The sequence below is a fragment of the Carassius auratus genome, chromosome 23 (assembly GCF_003368295.1).
Source record: "Carassius auratus strain Wakin chromosome 23, ASM336829v1, whole genome shotgun sequence".
In the NCBI taxonomy this organism is placed as follows: domain Eukaryota; kingdom Metazoa; phylum Chordata; class Actinopteri; order Cypriniformes; family Cyprinidae; genus Carassius; species Carassius auratus.
The window spans coordinates 4,133,540-4,155,600 of NC_039265.1; the positions used below are offsets into that span (position 1 = coordinate 4,133,540).

A 22,061-nucleotide genomic window follows, 5' to 3' on the forward strand; every position below is an offset into this window, starting at 1 on the left:
CTACAAAGAAAGTACACACTTAATACTTAACTTGTGACTTAATACTAATGGGGTAATGAGGACAATTGACAAGACAAACCTGAAACACATGAACACAAACAAGGGAAAAAACTAAGTCACATGGGGAGGAAAAACACACCATAACAGGTCCATAATCCCGACACCATCATAAATAAAGTAAAATAAAAATAAAACAGTAGCTACAAAACAGTGCTTAGTAGCTACCATAGTACATAAAATAATAAAACATACATATTAGATAAAACAAAAAAAATATGGAAAAGATAATAAAATTAAACAAACATTAGCTACCATAATACATAAAATAAAACAAAAAATAAATAAAAAAACATATACTAACCACCATCATTCAAAAAACATACACATTTGCTATCATAATACATATAATAAAACAAAAAATTAATAAAGCAGACATGTTAGCTACCATAATACACAAAAATTGACACAGATATATTTGTAGCAATAGCCAAAAATGCATTGCATGAGTCAAAATGATTTTTGTTTTATGCCAAAGTAAAGATCATGTTCCATGAAGATATTTTGTAAATTTCCTACCGTAAATATATCTAAACTTAATTTTTGACTAATAATATGCATTATTAAGAACTTAACTTGAACAACTTTAAAGGCGATTTTCTCAATATTTAGTTTTTTTTTTTTCTCAGATTCCTGTTTTTTAACTAGTTGTATCTCGGCCAAATATTGTCCTATCATAACAACTTATTTTAAACGAATGCTTTCACATGATGTAAAAATCTTAATTTCACAAAACTGACCCTTATGACTGGTTTTGTGGTCCAGGGTCACATATTAGCTACCATCATACATGAAACAAAAATTAAATAAAACATGGATACAAGCTAACAACAAACATAAAATAAAAATAAAACATAAACATGAGCTAACATCATGCATAAAATGTAATGAAACAACAACAAAAATAGAGCTTTAGCTACTTAAAGGGTACATAACATACACAGTTTCATCTAATCTCATGTTAATCTTGAGTACCTACCTATAGAGTAGTACTGCATCCTTCATTTATCCAAAAATTATTTAGTTTTATAATTTTTATAAAAGAAAAATAGAGCCGAGCTCCTGGAGGCGTGCATTGGGCGGAGCTATAATACTGATGTTTCGAGTTGTTTTCATTAACATACATTCACTTATCTGCTGATTTCCAACAAAAGACAAAAATCTGATGCAATTGGACTTACACGAATGGTGTCTTTTATCACAGGGACAGCTCCAGGTTTTAATAGCAAACGATGTGCAAATCCAGCGTCGACTTGGGCCTTGTTTTATAAAACATCCGTCACTCAGATGTCCAGAACACACAAACGCACTTGATACACTCCGTTGCTGCCCCGGAAAGAACTGCATCCACTGTTCATGTAACGCTGGGTTCTTGGGGAAGCTGAACACGGTAAACTTTCCCTCACATCCAAAAATGCACTTATTTTGAGGCATTCTCAGAAATCCAGTGCTGCCGACTATTTCCCGATGAAGCGCGTTGATGTGTGGGTCTTACTCTCCTCTGTTCAACGTGTGCGCAGGTGCGCTTTTCCGAAAGAAATGCTCATATAAGGAGTTTCACCATTGTCTACGTCATTAAATCCACGATCGAAAAAAACAAGCCGAAACTTGTACCAACCTGGAAGTAAGATTTTCGGCAAAAAAAATCTTTTCTGATTTATTTTTTATTAAACTTAGGCCATTTTTAGCATTAGAATCCATCTCTTTAACACTGTGAACAACTCTGAATATATGAAACACCATTGTACCCCCCATTTAACATAAAATTAAAAGAACTCTTATCTACCGTAATGCATAAAATAAAATAAAAATAATACATATATTAGCTACCATCATACACAAAACATACATATTAGCTTCAATAATACATAAAATAAAACACAACATAAATATTAGTCACCATAATACTTAAATTAAATTTGACATTAATTATTTTTTTATTATTTATTTTTTTTCATTATATTAACCACAAATAGCTGCCTAACTACAAGCTCACTTTCATTAGCAACAAGGCTATGATATTAATTCTGTGTTGTTTTAATGCCATCCAGAGGGAACAAGGACCCACTTGAAATGCAAATAACATTTGATAACAGGGTTTGTGTACCCACAGTGCTGAAGACTCACTGTTTGGTGGTCACACTCATATCATCTTTTACGGAACATACTGACATAAAATAAGAGTGTCATGTTTGGATTCATTGTTCTGTGCCACCTCTTATGCCAGGCAGTAGGTGGCAGACTTTGCACAGATTCAGACAGAGCTAAAAAGATGTACATCTCTCCTTTTGTAATAAGTGCAGAAAAGACCGAATGAAGCAGATTGCAGATGCACTTTCTCATGTGATCTCTGAGATTAAATGAGGGTCTGCTGTTAGGTTTAGCAGGCAGGTCAGTCTGGAATGTTGTTTGCCTCCATGTCAACAGTCCAGTCAGTCCATGTGTTGACTCCTGATAAGGAGGTTGACATCAGGTGAGATGGTCAGCTCAGTCCGAGATAAACACCATGTGAAACATCCTGTGCTTTTCACCTTTTATGATCATCTTTGCTTGCTAATAAACCAGACCTCTATTCCTGAGACCGGTTAAATAAACTTAGTTACTAAATGTTAAGACTGTGTCTGACCATATAAGTTATTCAAGGGGTAATCAATCTTACTTTACTCAGATTAGACCAGTCTGCATTTTATGCAACTGACTTGAAAATGTTCTGTCTTAAAGAAAAGATTAGATGACTTGTGAGACGAGTTGTAAGACTAGTCTAAACAGTATAGGTTGATGGTCTCTGTGGTGTACATGCTTACATATTAACTAACACGATAAAACAAAACTAAAATTAGACATACATATTATCTAGCATGATACAACAAGTCAAACATATAGCTGCCTTCATAGAATAAAACAAAATTAAAACACACACATTAGCTACCATCATACTTTAAATAAATCAAATGTCAAATATAAAATGCACATATTTGCTAAAATCATTCATTAAAAACAAAAACAAAACACATTAGCTACCATCATATAAAAAGTAAAACAAAAATATAACATTAGCTACCAAAAATAAAACATACATATTGGCTTATGTCGCACATAAAAATGCAACATTAGCTACCCATACATAAAATAAAACAAAAACAAAACGCCTATTACTGTCATGATCATGGACTTTCTGTTCCTTTTGTGTTTCCCTATTTTGGTCATGTTCCGTTCCTTGTTTTGTTAATTTATTAATTCCCACCTGTTTCCATTCCCCTAATTACTTTCCTTGTGTTTAAAAACCCTGTCTGTTTAGTTCCTCCTTCTTTTTTGTTTTGTTTTCTCCCTCTCCTGGAATGGCTAGCCCGGCAGTCCGACTCATATGCCTGGAGCAACTGGACCTTTCGCTGGAGGACCACACCAGGGACTTTATCGATCTGGCATGCCTTACCAACTTCCCAGACCGCTCGCGCTGTACTTTTTACACTGGTTTGAGAGAGTGGTGCAAGAGAACAGTCCCAGAGAGGAAGCCGTGGCCTAGTGGTTAGAGAGTTTGACTCCTAACCCTAGGGTTGTGTGTTCAAGTCTCGGGCTGGCAATACTATGACTTACAGTAGGTGCCCTTGAGCAAGGCACTGAACCCCCAACTGCTCCCTGGGCGCGCAGCATAAATGGCTGTCCACTGCTCACAGTGTGTGTGCGTTCACTGCTGTGTGTGTGCACTTTGGATGGGTTAAATGTAGAGCACAAATTCTGAGTATGGGTCACCATACTTTGCTGAATGTCAAGTCACTAGAGGATTTCGCCACCTTCGCCACCGTGGAGTGGGTGCTGGTGAATAACGGCAATTATTCAGAGAATGTCGGCCCTGCTGAAGAGAATATCTACAGCCCCACTCCCAAACCAGAGACCAGCCAGCCGTCATCCTGCTGCATGGAGCTACTACCTGAGCCCACCTCAGATGGAGAGCCTGAGCCCGCCACAACTGAGCTGATCATCGCCATGGAGCCGGAGCCTTCATCGTGGATTGACCAAGCATGTGAGCCGGCAACATCATCCGTTCCCGAGGGAGTTTTATTGGAGAATGGGGGCTTGAAGGAATGCCCCACCCACACTCCAGATGAGCTGCATCTGGTTTCTGGATATTATTTTGAGGAACTTATAGACATCTTCCAGATGGATTTAATTGGTATTAACCAAGTCCCCTGTGTCTCCGCTGGTTCCACCCAGCCCTGAATCTCCTGTGTCTCCGCTGGTTCCACCCAGCCCTGAATCTCATGTGTTTCCGTTGGTTCCACCCAGCCCTGAATCTCCTGTGTCTCCGCTGGTTCCACCCAGCCCTGAATCTCCTGTGTCTCCGCTGGTTCCACCCAGCCCTGAATCTCATGTGTCTCCGCTGGTTCCACCCAGCCCTGAATCTCATGTGTCTCCGCTGGTTCCACCCATCCCTGTATCTCCTGTGTCTCTGCTGGTTCCACCCAGCCCTGAATCTCCTGTGTCTCCGCTGGTTCCACCCAGCCCTGAATCTCACGTGTCTCCGCTGGTTCCACCCAGCCCTGAATCTCCTGTGTCTCCGCTAGTTCCACCCAGCCCTGAATCTCCTGTGTCTCCGCTGGTTCCACCCAGCCCTGAATCTCCTGTGTCTCCGCTGGTTCCACCCAGCCCTGAATCTCATGTGTCTCCGCTGGTTCCACCCAGCCCTGAATCTCCTGTGTCTCCGCTGGTTCCACCCAGCCCTGTATCTCCTGTGTCTCCGCTGGTTACACCCAGCCCTGAATCTCATGTGTCTCCGCTGGTTCCACCCAGCCCTGAATCTCATGTGTCTCCGCTGGTTCCACCCAGCCCTGAATCTCATGTGTCTCCGCTGGTTCAACCCAGCCCTGAATCTCATGTGTCTCCGCTGGTTCCACCCAGCCCTGAATCTCCTGTGTCTCCACTGGTTCCACCCAGCCCTGTATCTCCTGTGTCTCCGCTGGTTACACCCAGGCCTGAATCTCCTGTGTCTCCGCTGGTTCCACCCAGCCCTGAATCTCATGTGTCTCCGCTGGTTACACCCAGCCCTGAATCTCCTGTGTCTCCGCTGGTTCTACCCAGCCCTGAATCTCCTCTACGTGTCTCCGCTGGTTCCACCCAGCCCTGAATCTCCTGTGTCTCCGCTAGTTCCACCCAGCCCTTAATCTCCTGTGTCTCCGCTGGTTCCACCCAGCCCTGAATCTCATGTGTCTCCGCTGGTTCCACCCAGCCCTGAATCTCCTGTGTCTCCGCTGGTTCCACCCAGCCCTGTATCTCCTGTGTCTCCGCTGGTTACACCCAGCCCTGAATCTCATGTGCCTCCGCTGGTTACACACAGCCCTGTATCTCCTGTGTCTCCGCTGGTTCCACCCAGCCCTGAATCTCATGTGTCTCCGCTGGTTCCACCCAGCCCTGAATCTCCTGTGTCTCCACTGGTTCCACCCAGCCCTGTATCTCCTGTGTCTCCCCTGGTTACACCCAGGCCTGAATCTCCTGTGTCTCCGCTGGTTCCACCCAGCCCTGAATCTCATGTGTCTCCGCTGGTTACACCCAGCCCTGAATCTCATGTGTCTCCGCTGGTTCCACCCAGCCCTGAATCTCCTGTGTCTCCGCTGGTTCCACCCAGCCCTGTATCTCCTGTGTCTCCGCTGGTTCCACCCAGCCCTGAATCTCATGTGTCTCCGCTGGTTCCACCCAGCCCTGAATCTCCTGTGTCTCCACTGGTTCCACCCAGCCCTGTATCTCCTGTGTCTCCCCTGGTTACACCCAGGCCTGAATCTCCTGTGTCTCCGCTGGTTCCACCCAGCCCTGAATCTCATGTGTCTCTGCTGGTTACACCCAGCCCTGAATCTCCTGTGTCTCCGCTGGTTCCACCCAGCCCTGAATCTCCTCTACGTGTCTCCGCTGGTTCCACCCAGCCCTGAATCTCCTGTGTCTCCGCTGGTTCCACCTAGCCCTGAATCTCCTCTACGTGTCTCTGCTGGTTCCACCCAGCCCTGAATCTCCCCTACGTGTCTCCGCTGGTTCCACCCAGCCCTGATCCTCCTGTGTTCCCTCCCAGCCTCTCCTGCCTCCTCCTAGACAGTCAGTTCCTCTGCTCCATTTCCGTCCAGCCCTGAATCTCCCGTGTCTCCACTGGTCCCTCCCAGCCTTGAATCTGCTGTGTCTCTGCTGGTTCTGCCCATCCTTGAATCTCCTGTTTCTCTGCTGGTTCCGCCCATCCTTGAATCTCCTGTGTCTCCGCTTGTTCCATCCAGCCCTGAATCTCCCGTGTCTCTACTGGTTCCTCCCAGCCTTGAATCTCCTGTGTCTCTGTTGGTTCCTGCCAGCCTTGAATCTCCCGTGTCTCTGCTGGTTCTGCTCAGCTTTGAACCTCCTGTTTCTCTGCTGGTTCCGCCCAGCCCTGATCCTCCTGTGTGCTCTCCCAGCCTCACTTTCCTGCCTCCTCCTAGACCAGTCAGTTCCTCTGCTCCACCTCAGCTGGGTCCTGTCAGTCCCGCAGCTCACCCTCAGTCAGCGCCATCTAGGCATGATGATTCGCCGTGGAGTTCCAGTCTCCACCTTGGTGTGAAGATTGTCTCCGCCTCCAGCCTCCGAGCTGTATATTAACTACAATAATACAAATAACAAAAAAAATAAAAAATAACATGCATGTTAGCTACCATTGTATATAAAATTGTGAAAAAAATCAATAAAAATTATAATATTATGTGTAAAACAAAAATAAAATGCATATATTAGCCACAATAGCATAAAATAAAACAATATTATATAAAATTATTTTCTTGCTGATAAACATGCTGTATATTCTAGGTGTTGAGTATGTGTAGGGTGATGGTCTCGGTTTCATACCTTGTGTTTAGGCTTGTGTCTGACTGACTTTCTTCTGAATGGAAATTTTCATGGCATACAAACCAGAGCGGGGTCCCATCTGCTGCCGCTGGACATCTAATGATTATTAATAGGGCATCTGAAGAGCCCCAGACCTCCCCTGACATTTATAGGATTATTAAAAAAACAAAGAAAAGGAATGATATGGATGGGCTCATTGTCCGTCTGCCGGTCAATTATGGGCTATGTGGCTCATCCTTCCTCGATCTGAATTGAAATATTATATAACATGAAAATAGACAAATAGAGACAGACAGTCACTTCACATTAGCCTCTGATCTGACCTGCAACGGTGTCTCTGTAATATCTGTCTTAGATTGGATAACCTTTCCTTCAGAAATACCAGACTGACTTGAGAGGCAGAGATTTATTACAAGATCAAGAGCCAGAGATGCCGTGCACATAAAAGTTTCTCCATCCCATCACTTTATCTATTTTGGTCTGTTTGTGGCTTTTCACAATAAGAAAGTCATTCAGGCGAAGTAGCAATATCTTATTTTACTTTCCAACGCAGTGCTGCTGAGGGTTTGACTAGTATAGAGTTTAAGGATAAAGGCATATGAAAGCCCAAATAAATGAGGCTTCTTGGTGGCAATTAAACTGCAGCTCTTCTCTGTGATAATAGGTATTTACAGTTCAACTGCTGCTTTTAGAGGAACTGATACAGGGCCTTTCATGGAACTGGTAATTCATGGAAATAGCAAAATGGGTGGGTGAATCCTAGCACCACCACCAGCCTGAACCACTGATGCAAGGCCGGATATATCCTTGCTTTCATTTTGTTTGACCCTATCATCTGAATGTTGCAGCGGAAATCAAGACTCATCTGATTTCGTATTCTATTCAACTAGATCAGGTGGGCCTGTGCGAATTGCAGCCTCAGTTTCCTGTTCTTAGCTGACAGGAGTGGCACCCGTTTCCTTCTGCTGCTGTAGACCATCTGCTTCAACATTGTGTGTTTAGAGATGCTCTTCTGCATACGTTGATTGCAATGAGTGGTATTTGCAATACTGTTACCTTTCAATAACGGATTTTCACCCACAGAATTTTCACTCACTGGATTTTTTTTTTTTTTTTTGGACCATTCTCTGTAAACCCCTAGAGATGGCTGTGCATGAAATGCCTAGATCAGCAGTTTCTGAAACACTCAGACCAGCCCATCTGGCACCAACACCTATGTCAAATTCAAATTTACTGAGGCCACATTTACATTACATGTTCAAAGTGTCCCAATTCTGATTTTTCAATGTGGCATAGATCAGATATGACCAATGAGAAAGCAGGAAAAAAGCGCATGGATTCCGATATTTTCAGATCGGTTTCAGACCTCATTCACATGTGGAAAGAATTCTCATATGAATTGGATATGTGCATTAGCATCTGCCATATAAGCAGACAGATCAGATATTTATTTGTTTGAGTCTAAATTTTCTTTCTTTTGTTGTGTGATAAACATGAATGACATGTTGGAATATTAGACTGCTGTCACTTTAAGAGCTGCCCAGATTCAATATACTAGGTGTTTCTCAATGTCAAGGAAGGATCCTCGGAAGTCAGTATTTCGAGAATGCTACGTCATCGACATCCGTCGAAGGACTGTTCCAATGTCGAGGATCCTCAGAATTTCAACCAAGGACTGAGTCCTTCGTTCGAAGAATATCCCATACACAGGAAAGGATGCATATGAGTATCCTTCGCGCTCTTCGTGCTCTCAAATCACCCACAATCCTATGCGCACAGCTTTGCAATCTAACGTTAGTTCAAAAATTAAAAAATGTAGAACAGTAACGTAGTCGGAGCGTTAACGGTTTTTATTTACTTTACCAAACATTTGTTATAACTGTATTTAATATAAGTAAAGTTTGACGTTTAAATGCCAGTACAATATTGTAAATTATACAAATACAAATGGTTAACTGAACCGGACCTGTCATTTAACAATTGGTTGCGTCAACGGCATTTATTTTATAAGTTAAGTTGTCCAAAGTAATTTAATGATCCCATTCACAGCGTTATTCAAACGGACCTTTTCACTGACGTAATGACGCAATTACGTGCACTTGCTAGCCTGTTCCATTGACGTGTTCTCCGTATGCTAAAGAGGAGTCTCACCTAGCCTCTGAAGGAAGTGACTTGGAAGGATCAGTCCTACCAAAGAAGTATCCTTGACATTGAGAAACGCCTACTGTTATACATGCGCTTTATTGATGCCATGTGATTGGCTGATTAGATATTTGTGTTAATGAGCAGTTGAACAGGTGTACCTGATAAAATGGTTGGAGTGTGTACTCTGCCTATAGTGTACATATACTTTTACATAGCCCATCTGTATAGTATGTTCATAGTACACCTATCTGTATATCGTGCTTATAGTATTTAATATCTGTAAATTATGTCCATAATACTTACCTGTATAGTTATTGTACATATTATAGACCTTTATTCTGTACTTACTGCTTATTGCACTTCTGGTTAGATGCTAACTGCATTTCGTTGCCTTGTACCTACATGTGCAGTGACAATAAAGTTGAATCTAATCTAATCTAAAACTTAGCTTTCAAAAACCAGTGGGCAAAAAATACCCAGCTGAATAATCTTCTGGTTGTGTCCGGGATTCTGAAAGGGGTAATTCAGCGCTGGTGAAAACTGTAATTGACCATTTTTTTATGTCAGTCAGACACACTCTTCTTGTCAGTGTGGGCGATTCATAGTCAGAATAAGCTGCAGACTGGTCCACACTTCATACTAATTGTCTAAAGCTTGGCTGTGTGAGAGAATTGATAAATGTATGATGTTCAAAAAGTGTAACCAGATTACAAATGTCAATTAATCAAAGGCCTACAGTGTTATAATAAAAAACATTGCTTAAAACAGCTGTCATAAGTCTTAAGGTTTTGGTCTCTGCTAACTTGAAAGCTTGATTGTGTTGACCCACATTTCTGCTTGTGAAACAGCATCAATAATACACCTGTCATTTAGCTGTGTTTTGAAGAAATATGCCACATCAGTGTGTGCATATCATGCACAATATACACTGGATTGCATACAGATTGTATTCAATATTATGTACAAAAAATATTGATGTAATTATGATTATGATTGGTAGGTGGCTTTGGCTCAACAGTGTTTTTTTTTTTTTTAATCTAGCGAAATTATACTAGGGCTGTTGATTTAACATATGAATTTGTTATGATTAATTATAGCTGTAAAAAGTGTTAAAATAGTAAAAGAAAAATGCATTTAATGCACCTGTCTGGCCCACAACTGTCATTGCATGCGGTTGCTGATGAACATGATGCAGGACGACTTGACTCACAGTGTAGTGTAGCATATTAGAATCCAGTTATATGCACATAAAGGCAAAAATAGCGCAAATGTATAAAATCAATATTACATACTGCAAACGTGATATTAATTTTATTAATAATAATAATTTTTAATTTCTCAGCTAAGATTGTTGTGGTTGTAATTTCATTCGATTAATTAATCTTGCAATTAATTAGGTTATATTTTAATTATTACATATTATAATTGTTAAACACACGTGATATTTACTTATATAATTATAAGTATATTATAATCATGAGTAAATTATATTATAATTAAATTTACATTTAGCAGATGCGTTTATTCAAAGCGACTTACAAATGAGGACAGTGGAAGCAATCAAAATCAACAAAAGAGCAATATGCAAGTTCTAAGAAGTTTCAGTTATCCTAATGAACTATACATAACAAGTTATTTAAAATTATTATAAGTACATTATGTTATAAAAAAAAATGTATGTAACAAAATGGATGTCGGATTTTGAGAGAATTTAACATTTATTGAAAACAACAATTGTAGCAACTATTTTGGCCATATCTTTGAATACCATGGTGATATTTTGTAAGAGTTTTCTGGAAACACTCTTTATTTGGTTATGTAACACTATTGAAACCAGTAACTGCTTTCAAAGGCCGATCTGTTAATGCTTTAATGGGTGAAAACACACTTCTTAGTCTGAGTTTTGGGCATCATGTGACTGTAGAACTCACATGGTAGACACACTGTCTCCTCTCAGTTCGCCTCTCTTTACTCTAGCAGAAGCTCGAGAAACATTAGGGACATCGGGTTAGTTTGCTGTAGGCCAAAGTCAGAGTGGGTGCTCAGGTAAAGATGATAATTTATTATATCGTTTCTGTTCCTTCTCTGTCCAGTTGTTTTGGTGATCCACTTTGCTTTTGAATTGTGATTTGTTTGTAAAAATCATTAGGCGAAGGTTACATGTGTCTGTAATATGTGTCACTTAATATTGGACATAATGCTGACTTGAGTTGATAGACTTAATGTTAACCTTTTTATTTGTATCAGTCTGCTCAAGCTTATTGGGGAATATTATTTCATGTCGTCTCTTAAAATCATTTTAAGCAGTTGATTTACTGTACAGTTAAACAACTAAGTGATACACTAAATATTTTAGAGACATGTACAGTTTTTGAGTTATATTGCTTATTATGTTAGTTGAAACCTCTAACATGGTTTTCTAAGACACATGTGTTGAAATGAACTGCTTATCCCAGTATTTATTTATTGGATTTGAGTGTTTGAACAAGGGCCTTAATCTTATGTCAGAGTATTTGTGAAATATTTCCTGTTGTTCTTTATGTGGATGGATCTTAACCTCCTTTGACAGGACTGTTGGTGAAAACAACCCTAATTACATTACAGCAGAATTTTGGAAAAGGCTGTGATGAAATTTTGCTTTGTTTTGTCAGACGTTCTCTGCTCCTGTTAGTCTAGTTGTAGAAATAGTGGAGCCTCGGGCCGGGGCTAGTTGTCACACTTTTCAATTTTCAGTGAATATTTGAATGCTTATTTTATTAAACTCCATTTATGTATACTGTAGGGAGTGGTATACATAAATCTTGGCTACATAAAAAGCTGTTTGGTATTTTCAGTTTGGTTATGGCCCTGGACCTTTGTGAATAATAAATAAATAAATAAATAACCTGTTTTCTTGAGAGCACGGTTCACAGTATCTTAAATATATAGTTGGTTGGGTTTCCAATATGTATCAAAACTCAAATTATGTAATTTCCATACATATTTTACAGTCAACGTTATGCTGACTGATCAAAAACACAAAGCTTCCTAGTGGTCATCCTTCACAAAACGTAACATCTACCACAGTTTTATCATAGGTAGAACACAAAAGGTTTTAATACAAGCAATCAAATGTAATTTATGCAATATTTCAAACCTGTAGCCCACGGGAGAAAAGAACCTCCTCAACAGTTTTAAATCAGCCCAATTCTGTGCAAAAAAATGCACATTTGGCAACTCTGCATCAAACACAAGTTGCATCCAAAAGTGATTTAAATACTCTGCATATTGAGAGCGGCTCCCTGATGCGCAAAAATTATTTTCAAGATTAGGGCGTTTGCTTGAGCAGGCGGTATTTGGTCAGAAATTCAGCGGACGCATTTTTTTAGGTCCTAAAAGATGTCTGGGCAAAAAAGATGTATGGGCACCTTAATTTTAGTAGCTTGTGACACTAATAAGCTTCACAAAACCTTCTGAAGTTAGTTTAATTAAATAAAGTTAACTTTACTGTACTTTTGCAGTATTTTAAGCTCTTTTATATTGGTTGATTAGACAACTGTGATTGGTTAGTTTTGTGGCTAAATATTGCATAACAAAATTTTGCAGGCATAAAAAAAGAGATGAAGAAAAGAAAATGAAGCGAAAAAACATCTTTAATGCCTCCCTGTAGGTCAAGTTGTTCTCTTGTTTGATTTTGCCATTGTGCTATCAGATCTCTGAGGGAAAACTGAACATACCAAGTCTAATGTTTAACAATTGAAAATGTGTTACGTCCTATTGTATTACGTCCTCTCTTCAATGTGAGATTGGTTTGTGGCTTGAATTCAGGCCACAGTCGACTCGGCTTGCATCCCACCACCACTCGTGGGGTCTCCCACAGCTTCTGAGTCATAACACTCGCTCTGATTCTGATTTGCCAGAAAGCATTACTGCCTGTTGTTCGCAGAGCCCTGATTTTGATGGATTGAGTTGTTCCTGTACATTTGGGGGTCACTAGTTACCATGGTTCTGTTAGTAAACCGTGAGGGTTTTGGCCATCTTGGCCAGTCTGTGGTCTAGGATGAAAGCCTTTAGGACATTTGGGGCATTCAGTGGCAGATATAACTGCCAAACTGCCAAGATGAACTGGCAGGGGTTTAAAGGTCTTTGACTGAACCACAGTGAATCTCTGCATTGCTGTTGCTAGTAGATTTATTTTGGTGACCAGATGGAGCTTTACAGTATTTGGGAAGAGTTTTGTTGGCTTAACAAAATGAGATTGATATAATCACTCGTTTTGATTCTAAAGCAAGTATTTCAAATAACGACTGCCCTTTCTCCTGTATTCTTTTACAAGACTCTTAACCACTCATGCCAAATCCTTCCCCTTGGCAGGATTTTGCTTAGAGAAGCTCTTGAGTAGATTTTCCCAGATTTGGTTGAATAGCCCATGCCATCTATGTTTAAATGCAACAGGTGGGAATTTAAAATGTATTTGTGAGGACCATTTAAATGAGTCAATCTGAGCTTAATTTCTCTTTCTTTGACACTCTTTGAACTTTCAAACTGAAAGAAGAAAGTGCAGCCAAATTAGAGTAGTCGCAAATAAAGACTTAAGAAATAAAGAAGCCACAGTATATTTAAAAGAACCAGAGGCCAAAAAATGAAAGGCTACATGAAGTTTTGATAGACATTGTACTGTGTGACTCCTAGTTGAGGGTTCCAAGTCACAAACATTAGTAAATCTCATTGCGTGATTCATTTGAGTACTTTCCTCGCATAAATTTTGTCACTAAAAGGGAAACTCCTACAAATGCATATTCAGTAAGGTCAGGCACAAAAATAACTGTCCATACCTTTTCAGTGCTAATTCGTCACTGCTCTCCTTTAGTAAATCTGACAGTACTATATTAATACCAAAAGACAGTAGTTTGCACCTACTTTGAGTAGTGCCTTTAACATTCACTTCAGCATTTGGTTCCATCATGAGCTCGTTAGAAGTTTGTAACCCCCCTGTAGAGAAACCTTGTAGGCTATTAAAGCCTTGGTTTGCACAAGAGTTTAACAGTTTATTCAGGAAATGTAAAGATTTTTCTAAGACCTTTTTAGCATATATTACAGAAAAATAACTGCCAATCCCCAAACCTCACCCTATCAAATTGTTCAATTGCAACACATATTCATAAAATGCTTACAGTTTTAAGCTTTTTGAAAGATGGTCAAATTGTTGAACTGCATGTATAGAGCTGCAGATGTGGTTGAAATGGTTCTTCAAACCATTGTAACTCCAATATGGATCCAGAAAATGTGTAATACATAGAACATCTAATGCTGTACATATGTCTTACATGTATAATTGTTCTTATTAGTATAATTTTTTATGGTTGAAGTTATCACTGAGTTTGAGATTGTGTTGGAGTGTTTTCCATTCACAAGCCAGTGGCTATGGAGCAGACACAAGATAATGAGAGTGTGCATGCAATTCAGCAACAATCACTGGTTCTCATGATGTTTGTTTCCCCTTTTTCAGCTTCTGACTTGGTGCAACCATGAGTGGGGGAGTGAATGTAAAGAGTCTTCCACGAGCCCAAACGGGCTCCGGCATCACTCTGCACAGGACCAGACTCCCCTCCCCAAAACCTGATCCCAAGAGGACCAGCAGTGGCCTTCCAAGACCATCCACACATGTCCCCATTAGCAACAGAACCTCCTGTAGCAGCAGCCCTACAGCTGTCTCCTCCAGAGACGTGCTAAGGGACACCACCCTCAGAAACCAGCATCTGCTACTAAGAGGCAGTCCACCTATTCATCATGCTTCCACTACTCCTCAAACACAGACCCAAGACTCTAGGTCAGCCCACAGCAGTCCACAAGTTCGACGAAAAGAGTCCCCACTTTGGAGGGGAACTATGGATGGGTCCAGGACTGAGAGTTTGCTTGACCTTCGGTCCAATGGCAACAAAAACTTCCAGAGTGGAACCTTTGGTTCTCAGATAGGACAAATGGACAACGAAAACAGTTTGATATCAGAAGAACTCATATTCCATGAGGAGAGCCCTGCTTCTGGAAGCAGTCAAAGCAAGACGGGAATCCCTTCATTCAGATTTAGTAACAAAAACTTGAGGCCTTGTCCAGCAGCCACTAACGTAGATGCAGGTTTCCTCAGAGTCCATCAAGAGAGAGTGTCCCTGCAGAACAGTGCCTCCAGTAGTTTTTCAGATGAGGAGATGTGCACTCCAGATGATCTCAGTCCTGAGGTCCCACAGAAGCCAACCCCCGAGACAACTGCAGTCCCGAAACAGGAAACCTCTAGTGTTGAGATGCTCAAAGCCAAACAGTTACCAAAGGTCAACATGGCTGCTGTGGCACCGTTCAGATACAGGTAAGTTATGGAATTATTTTTAATGATTGCAGTGCTACTATGTTTAAAAAAATCAGCTTAGACCAGGACGAGAAAAAACAGGGGTGCGTTTCCCATACTACTATGTAACTCGGGTTGGGTATCGATTGAGTTTTTAACGATGTCGGTGCCATATCGATACTTTTTAAATGGTTCTGGTGTCTAAACAATGCCTGAACCGGTACTTAAAAAAAGAGCCACAAAAAACTGTGGATAACATTAAAGAACATTAAAAATATTTAAAATAAATCCATAGCTTTCACATGCTCCTTGGATGCTCTCATTTTCCAAGCTTCCCTATAAGGCCAATAAATGTATTTCATGATCTGGGTCATTGTTTAATACAAAACCTCACATAATGTAATAATAACTGGCCGAACACCATTCTTTGGGGTGGAAATACAAAAAAGAGTTTTGCACAGTAGTGTATGTATAAAGTAGGTATAGTTAGATATAGTCTATTAGATATAGATATAGATAAGTATATTTAAATAAGTATAATTAAAGTATGCGTTTGGTCCGTATACCTTTTGTAAACTGTATTTATGACAAAGAACTGCACATATACAGATATTCTAACAATCTATCGATGAACAATCACCTTGTGTCCTCTGTTTCTGCTTGAGTCTGCTCACGCTGCTCTGCCGCGGTCTGCGGATTAAAGAGCGCACTAAAAGACGGGGAGGAGAAAGGGCTTCTGCCGTTTATATATGAAATTTAAGGGGACTGACTCATCGATCCCGAATTTGTGTACATTTTATGGAGCTAAATGCAATAGCCCCGCAACAAAATCCTAGCGATGCCCATACTTCTTGTGTACATTTCGGGAGAATCAAGGAGAGGACAAATATTTCAATTGATCGGTCAGGCATTAAAGAGGCACCGAAATGAGGCACCAAAATCTGTATTGAGATTCTGTTTTTTCATACCGGTTCCATTGGTACCATTTTGGCACCGGGTTTCGGTACCCAACCCTATAACTGGCTGCTAAACAACCATAGTATGATACGTCAGCGGAGAAATTAACAACAAAATATGCTTTTAACCACAGATCGAGAACTGTTACAACCACACACATTTGCAATGTTGTTTGTGAAGGTTAATCGGAAAGATGGTTTCAGGAAATGCTGAATTGTTAGAAAGGACAGAACTTTTGGTCATTGTGGGGTTTAGTTAGTTGGGTCAGTGCTTTCAGAAATGTACCCCAAGTTAAAGTATTTTGATTAGTGCAGATTTAGTTTAATGTGGACCAGTGTAATGTAGCCCTGGGGTTCTTAACTCAACAAAAGAGTTTAGCTCCTACCCTATTTAAACACACCTGAACAAGCTAATCAAGGACTTCATGATAACTAAAAAGTTACAGGCAGGTGAGTTTGATAAAGGTTGGAGCTAAACTGGAAAGTGGACCTCGAGGGTTAGAGTTGAGAATCCCTGGCATAGCATAGAACTGACTGTCCAAGATGTCCTCTTTGTTAAGGATTTTTGACCAAAGGAGAGCTTGCTAATTAAGCCATCTAAAGGGGATATCAGCACTTCATGCTTGAGGCCAATATATTAAACACAACATCTAATAATGACTAGCTATGCTGATCTTTTCAGCAAGGAGGTTTTATACAGTAAGTGTACCTCACATAAATTACTTTCAGTTAACCCTTAGCTAACATATTAATGGTGCTTTTAACGCTGGGTTAAGCAAAGTTTCACACATGTAATTTTAAAAGGGAATTAGTGCCACATTAAATGTTCAGATATTGTACTTTTAGGGATACAACTGGGTTTGTCACTGGGGCGGTATACTTGTATAGCCCTAAAATATGTATATTAGTACCACAGAGTTGTGATATAAAGGCACTATTATAAACCTTGTAGATGTAAGTAAGGTACAAAATCACTTCAGGTCTAGATTTTTGTATCTCAAAAAGTAGTTTTTCTGAGTTCACTTTAAGCCACTAATAAGAAGTCCTGCTTACAGTCAGATCCATAGTCAAGAGGATTACCCACTGAGGTCCTCTATGTAAGATTTAATGCATATAATATTGTTAAACATATGCATATGCAAATAAGAGAATAAACCCAGGGTTTACAAATGTCAGGTTTAATTAAGTCAGGATAGATCCAGCTCTCTCAAGATATCCCAAGATTACATTACAAACTGTTTTGAATAAATGATTCTGGGCTACACTTTTCAAGTGTGAAACATCCAAAAGTGGTTATCCAAAAGAACTTATTTTTGTTTTTATGATAAGCAGTGGAAATTCTAATCAGTGAAAATGCACTGTATCTTTGTACCAAGCTAGTGTGCAACAAACTGAATGAAACTTTATTCGTTTTCACAGCGTTTCAAGTGTTTTCAAAATTATCTGAACTTGTTTTAACTGCTGCACATTTATTGTATTACATGGTTCATTACATTTCAAGCAATTCAGTTCTGTTGCTGTGTAATTTGTCTTTCCTCTGTCTGTCTTTTTCTCCCCATTTCATCCAGTTTTGACAAATATGACAGTCCATCATTTACGCTGACAGATTAGCCTCCTTTTCCACTCGTAATCTTTCCAGTGCCGAACCAGTCATGCGGTTTAGGTTTCTGTCCTGGTCTCAGAGACTGTGTCGCTCCTGCCCTCTGTATGCCTGCTGGGAATTCTGGGGCAAGAGTAGATGCTTAAAAAGCTTCTCCTGCCAGCTCGAACACTCTCTGAATTATCTGCTCTAATGACTCAGTGCAGCAGACACCCGGTGGGCACAGGATACACTGGCATCAGGGCGACTGCCATGTTAGCGTAGCTAAATAGAAACCAGGCTTTATAGGGACAAAGCTGCTGATTGAAAATAGCACTGACAATTTTCCTATTGGTATTTCTAGATTGTTAACAGACAAATACCAAGAATTATGCCACGTTTTTAAACTGCTGACATTCAATGCATGTTTGGTACATGTTTCCAAGTGGGTTTATTTTAGTGAGACTCTTGGAAAAAAGAGCAAGCATATGGTTTAATTTACTAATCCTTTCTTATTTTATGAAGACTACAGATTCAGGAAGACATATCTCTGGATGACTTCAGCGACTGTTCCTCTGACTCAATAGAAGTCTGCTGTGATGACCTCAATACTGGTGAGTTGTTGGCATTCTCATTTGGACTCTCATTTTATTACCTTTTGGATAGACTTTAATATTAATCTAAATAACCAGTTATGTTTTTAAATTATGCACACATCACAAAGCGCCAGATTTTGACCTTTAGAATTTTTAGAATTCCATTTTTCCAATTCCAATTTCCATATAGGAATTGACAGTGTCAGAATCAATGGAAGTTTTGTTGTTCAAACTCAAATATGTGGTACACACGAGGGAAGATATGGGATATATTTATCTGCAGCGTTTACACAAGACAGACTGAGCTAAAGAAAAGAACAAACATGAAACCTTTCCTATGGCTTGATTGGAATCCTAATAGTTGAAGACAGAGAGCATTAATTCTATCCTTCCATATACCTTTTGGCCTAATTCTACATCTCTAAGTGCCCTTTTGCCCATGGCGGTGGGTGCGTAGTGTGTAGAGAGTGATGTTTTCCATTCACTACAGAGAGAGTGAATACAGCATTCACAAAGACAGTCTGACACACTTTACCCTAGTCTGACCCTCACTCAGACAGGCTTTATGCCAACAAGACCACCCCAACAGTAGATGGAGAGTTTAGCTATACAGACTCTTACACTTCAACTATTCAATGTAAAAGTCACAAAAAAGGGTTTTACAGTCTGATGCAATAGAAGAACCTCTCAAAGCTCCAAAGACAATGTTCTTGCTTGAAAGTTTTGCTTTTACAAAGAACACCCATGCAAAAATCCAGAACACCCTACCAAATCAACAAGTATAAATCTACTGTAAAGAACAACTGAAGAACCTTTATTTTGAAGTCATCTCAGTATGGTACGAAGGTTATATATCTGATGTGTTCATGTTCACAGTGTGTATGCACCCACAGTTCATTTGGACTGCACAATTGAAGGTATATCACATAGAACGCATTGTAATTTTTGTGGAACACTTCACAAATTGAATTAGGTGTGCTATTGCTGAATTTGATTAAATGTCTGGTTTAACACGCAGCTGTTGGTAATCTGGAGGTTTTTTAAAGAGAGACTCTAACAGACTACATCAACAGTGTAGATTATGTGCATAATTTAGGGTACTTTAGGATTGTAAATAAATAAAAACAGCTGCTTAATAAATGTCCTGAAACTGTGATAAAAAAAATGTTTAATTACTTGATAAGAAGATTCAGATAAACAGTATTTATTTGAAAATCTTTTGTAACATTATACATGTTTTTACTGTCACTTTTGATCAATTTAATGTATCCTTGATGGATAAAAACTTAACATGAAGTTCCAGGACAGAAGAAAGGTCGACTAATGATCTGAGTGTATTGTATGCTTGTCTGTGTGTTGTGTGTGTGTGTATTAGCATTGAGCTATCTGAGAATGTGTGTGTATAAGTGTGTGCTGGTGATAAGTGATCTGTGAGTGTATTAGTGAGGAACCATCTGAGTGTGTGAGTTAGTGATGATGAGTGATCTGAGAGCGTAAGCGTTTTAGTAAGTGGGCTCATGGGTTTCATCGGGTTTGAGATCAGGTCCACCCCAGAGAATCAACAAAAGCCCATCTGCAGACTGAATTACACTTTTCCCATTTCAACATCTGCTGGCTGCCTTCATCTCAGATTAACACACACGAATGTACACCGACATATTACATTGCCTCATCTTTCACACACAGAGACATCACGTCTCTACCAGCGTAGGGAGAGACAGCAGTTATTTATGACTACCATGTGTTAACACCCTGCACAAGCAGATGAGATAATCACAATGAAACATCACAACACAGTCAAGAACTGCACTGAACATCTGCCTTGATTCTCTCAGCTTCTCTGAAGCATCAAACCTGAAGTTTTTGTGTTTTCTGTTCCACTAGTGTCTGTCTTATCATGATCTCACCTCCTTATAGTAGCCATCATGTTGAGGACATGACATACTATGTTAGTCTATTTGAATCTATAAAGCTATAGAGTCCCATTTAGCAATTTTTTCCAAAGCTAAAGCTTAAAACACACACACACACACACACACACACACACACACACACACACACTGTTACTGTGGCTATTACTGATGTATTTAATGTTGTAGAAAAAAAAAAAACATGAAAATATCTTGAAAATATCCATTCACTTTGGGATGATGGAACTAGAAATGCTAAATTGTTCCAGTTTTTTTTTTTTTTTTTGTATTGTATAAGAGCGGGCAATATCGAAACATGGTTATGTTCAGAACTAGCAGGCCAGGTTTTTAAACAAAAAACTAAACAATTTAGCTGCAAAAAGCATGTTCCGTTATTTTTATTTTTTTTGACCTTTCAAAAGTAGAAGTTAATAGCATATTAATAGCATATGTTTTTGCAAGAAAGAAAAAAAAGTATTATTTACTATTACATATAAATTATTACACTGTAAATTCACTGTATGATTTAATATTTGTTATATATTTTTCTTCAAAAATGTTTCAAAATGTTTAAACAAGAACACAATAGTGTCGTCACAATCTTTTCATTGAACTTAATTTTAAATGTGCTTAGCACAGCTAGCTAATTATTGATGTTTCAGGTGTAATAAAAAAAACTAGTTTGGAAACTATTTTTAACAGCAAATCTCATACACTAGCATATAACAGTCTATATTCTGACACATACAATATCATACACATACTAGTAAATAGTATGCATACTATGCAAAGAATGACATTTTTGGTATGAATAGTTTACTGTATCTCACAATTATGTGCACTCAACATGACCTTCAATTTCCAGTATGATGACTGAACCCAAAGGTCACATCCTGTTATGTGACAACAATGTACAGTAGCATGATACAAACTGAGCAAAAATATAAAATTTGGTGCAGAGGCATATATATATATATTAGTGCTGTCAAAATTAGCGCGTTAACGCATTCGATTAATTTGAAATATTTAACGCGTTAAAAAAAAATAACGCAATTAACGCGGTTGCAGTTTTTTTTTATTTCCAGTTGTGGCCTATGTGTGTTCAACGTGCAAAGAAATATGGATAAGACCAAGGAAGGACTTCTAGACGGAAAGTTTCAGTATAAAACACGGATTACTCTTCAGTCTGCCACAAGAAACATTACTCTTCATTTAGTCTGCCACAAGAAACAGCAACATTAAAATCATGAACTCAAATATCATTGTTTAAAAAAAAACAAAAAAACAATGACTGTAACAGTGCGTAAATCAGACCTTTCTGTAACGCTAACGTTAATAAGCTTAAACGAAAATAACATAATAATTGTGTAGCGGAGTATTTTTTGTACACAGTGCCGCGAACTGTCAATCACTCCTGTACGCGTGCATCACTGTCCTCCTCGCAGCTGCAGCAACTTGCGCTCTCTCTCTTCATCAAGCTTTAACACAAAAAGGGGACAAAAAGATCATATTGTCTTTGTGCATAGGCTATAGATTAATTAGATAAATGAATATCTAAATTTGTGCCTTGCCGTCTACGGTATTTTTTTAGAACTTAGAAAAAAGATGCTGCAGCCAATGAACAGCCGGCGGGGGCTGCAGGACGACTCAACC

The 22,061-nt window shown here is 39.3% G+C and overlaps 1 protein-coding gene across 6 annotated transcripts in view; it reads left to right on the plus strand.

Moving 5' to 3' along the window:
- Positions 1–22,061, plus strand: part of nav1a (neuron navigator 1a) — a 130,190-nt gene that overhangs the window by 5,716 nt on the left and 102,413 nt on the right. For 5 of the 6 annotated variants that reach the window (XM_026199298.1, XM_026199300.1, XM_026199301.1 and 2 more), the window contains exons 2-3: positions 14,537–15,388; positions 18,428–18,516. In XM_026199298.1, coding sequence (XP_026055083.1) covers positions 14,556–15,388; positions 18,428–18,516 — 922 coding nt within the window. In that variant the 5' untranslated portion in view covers positions 14,537–14,555. Of the gene's footprint in view, positions 1–11,012; positions 11,095–14,536; positions 15,389–18,427; positions 18,517–22,061 lie in introns of those variants that run through there. The other variant, XM_026199299.1, reaches the window with a different exon arrangement.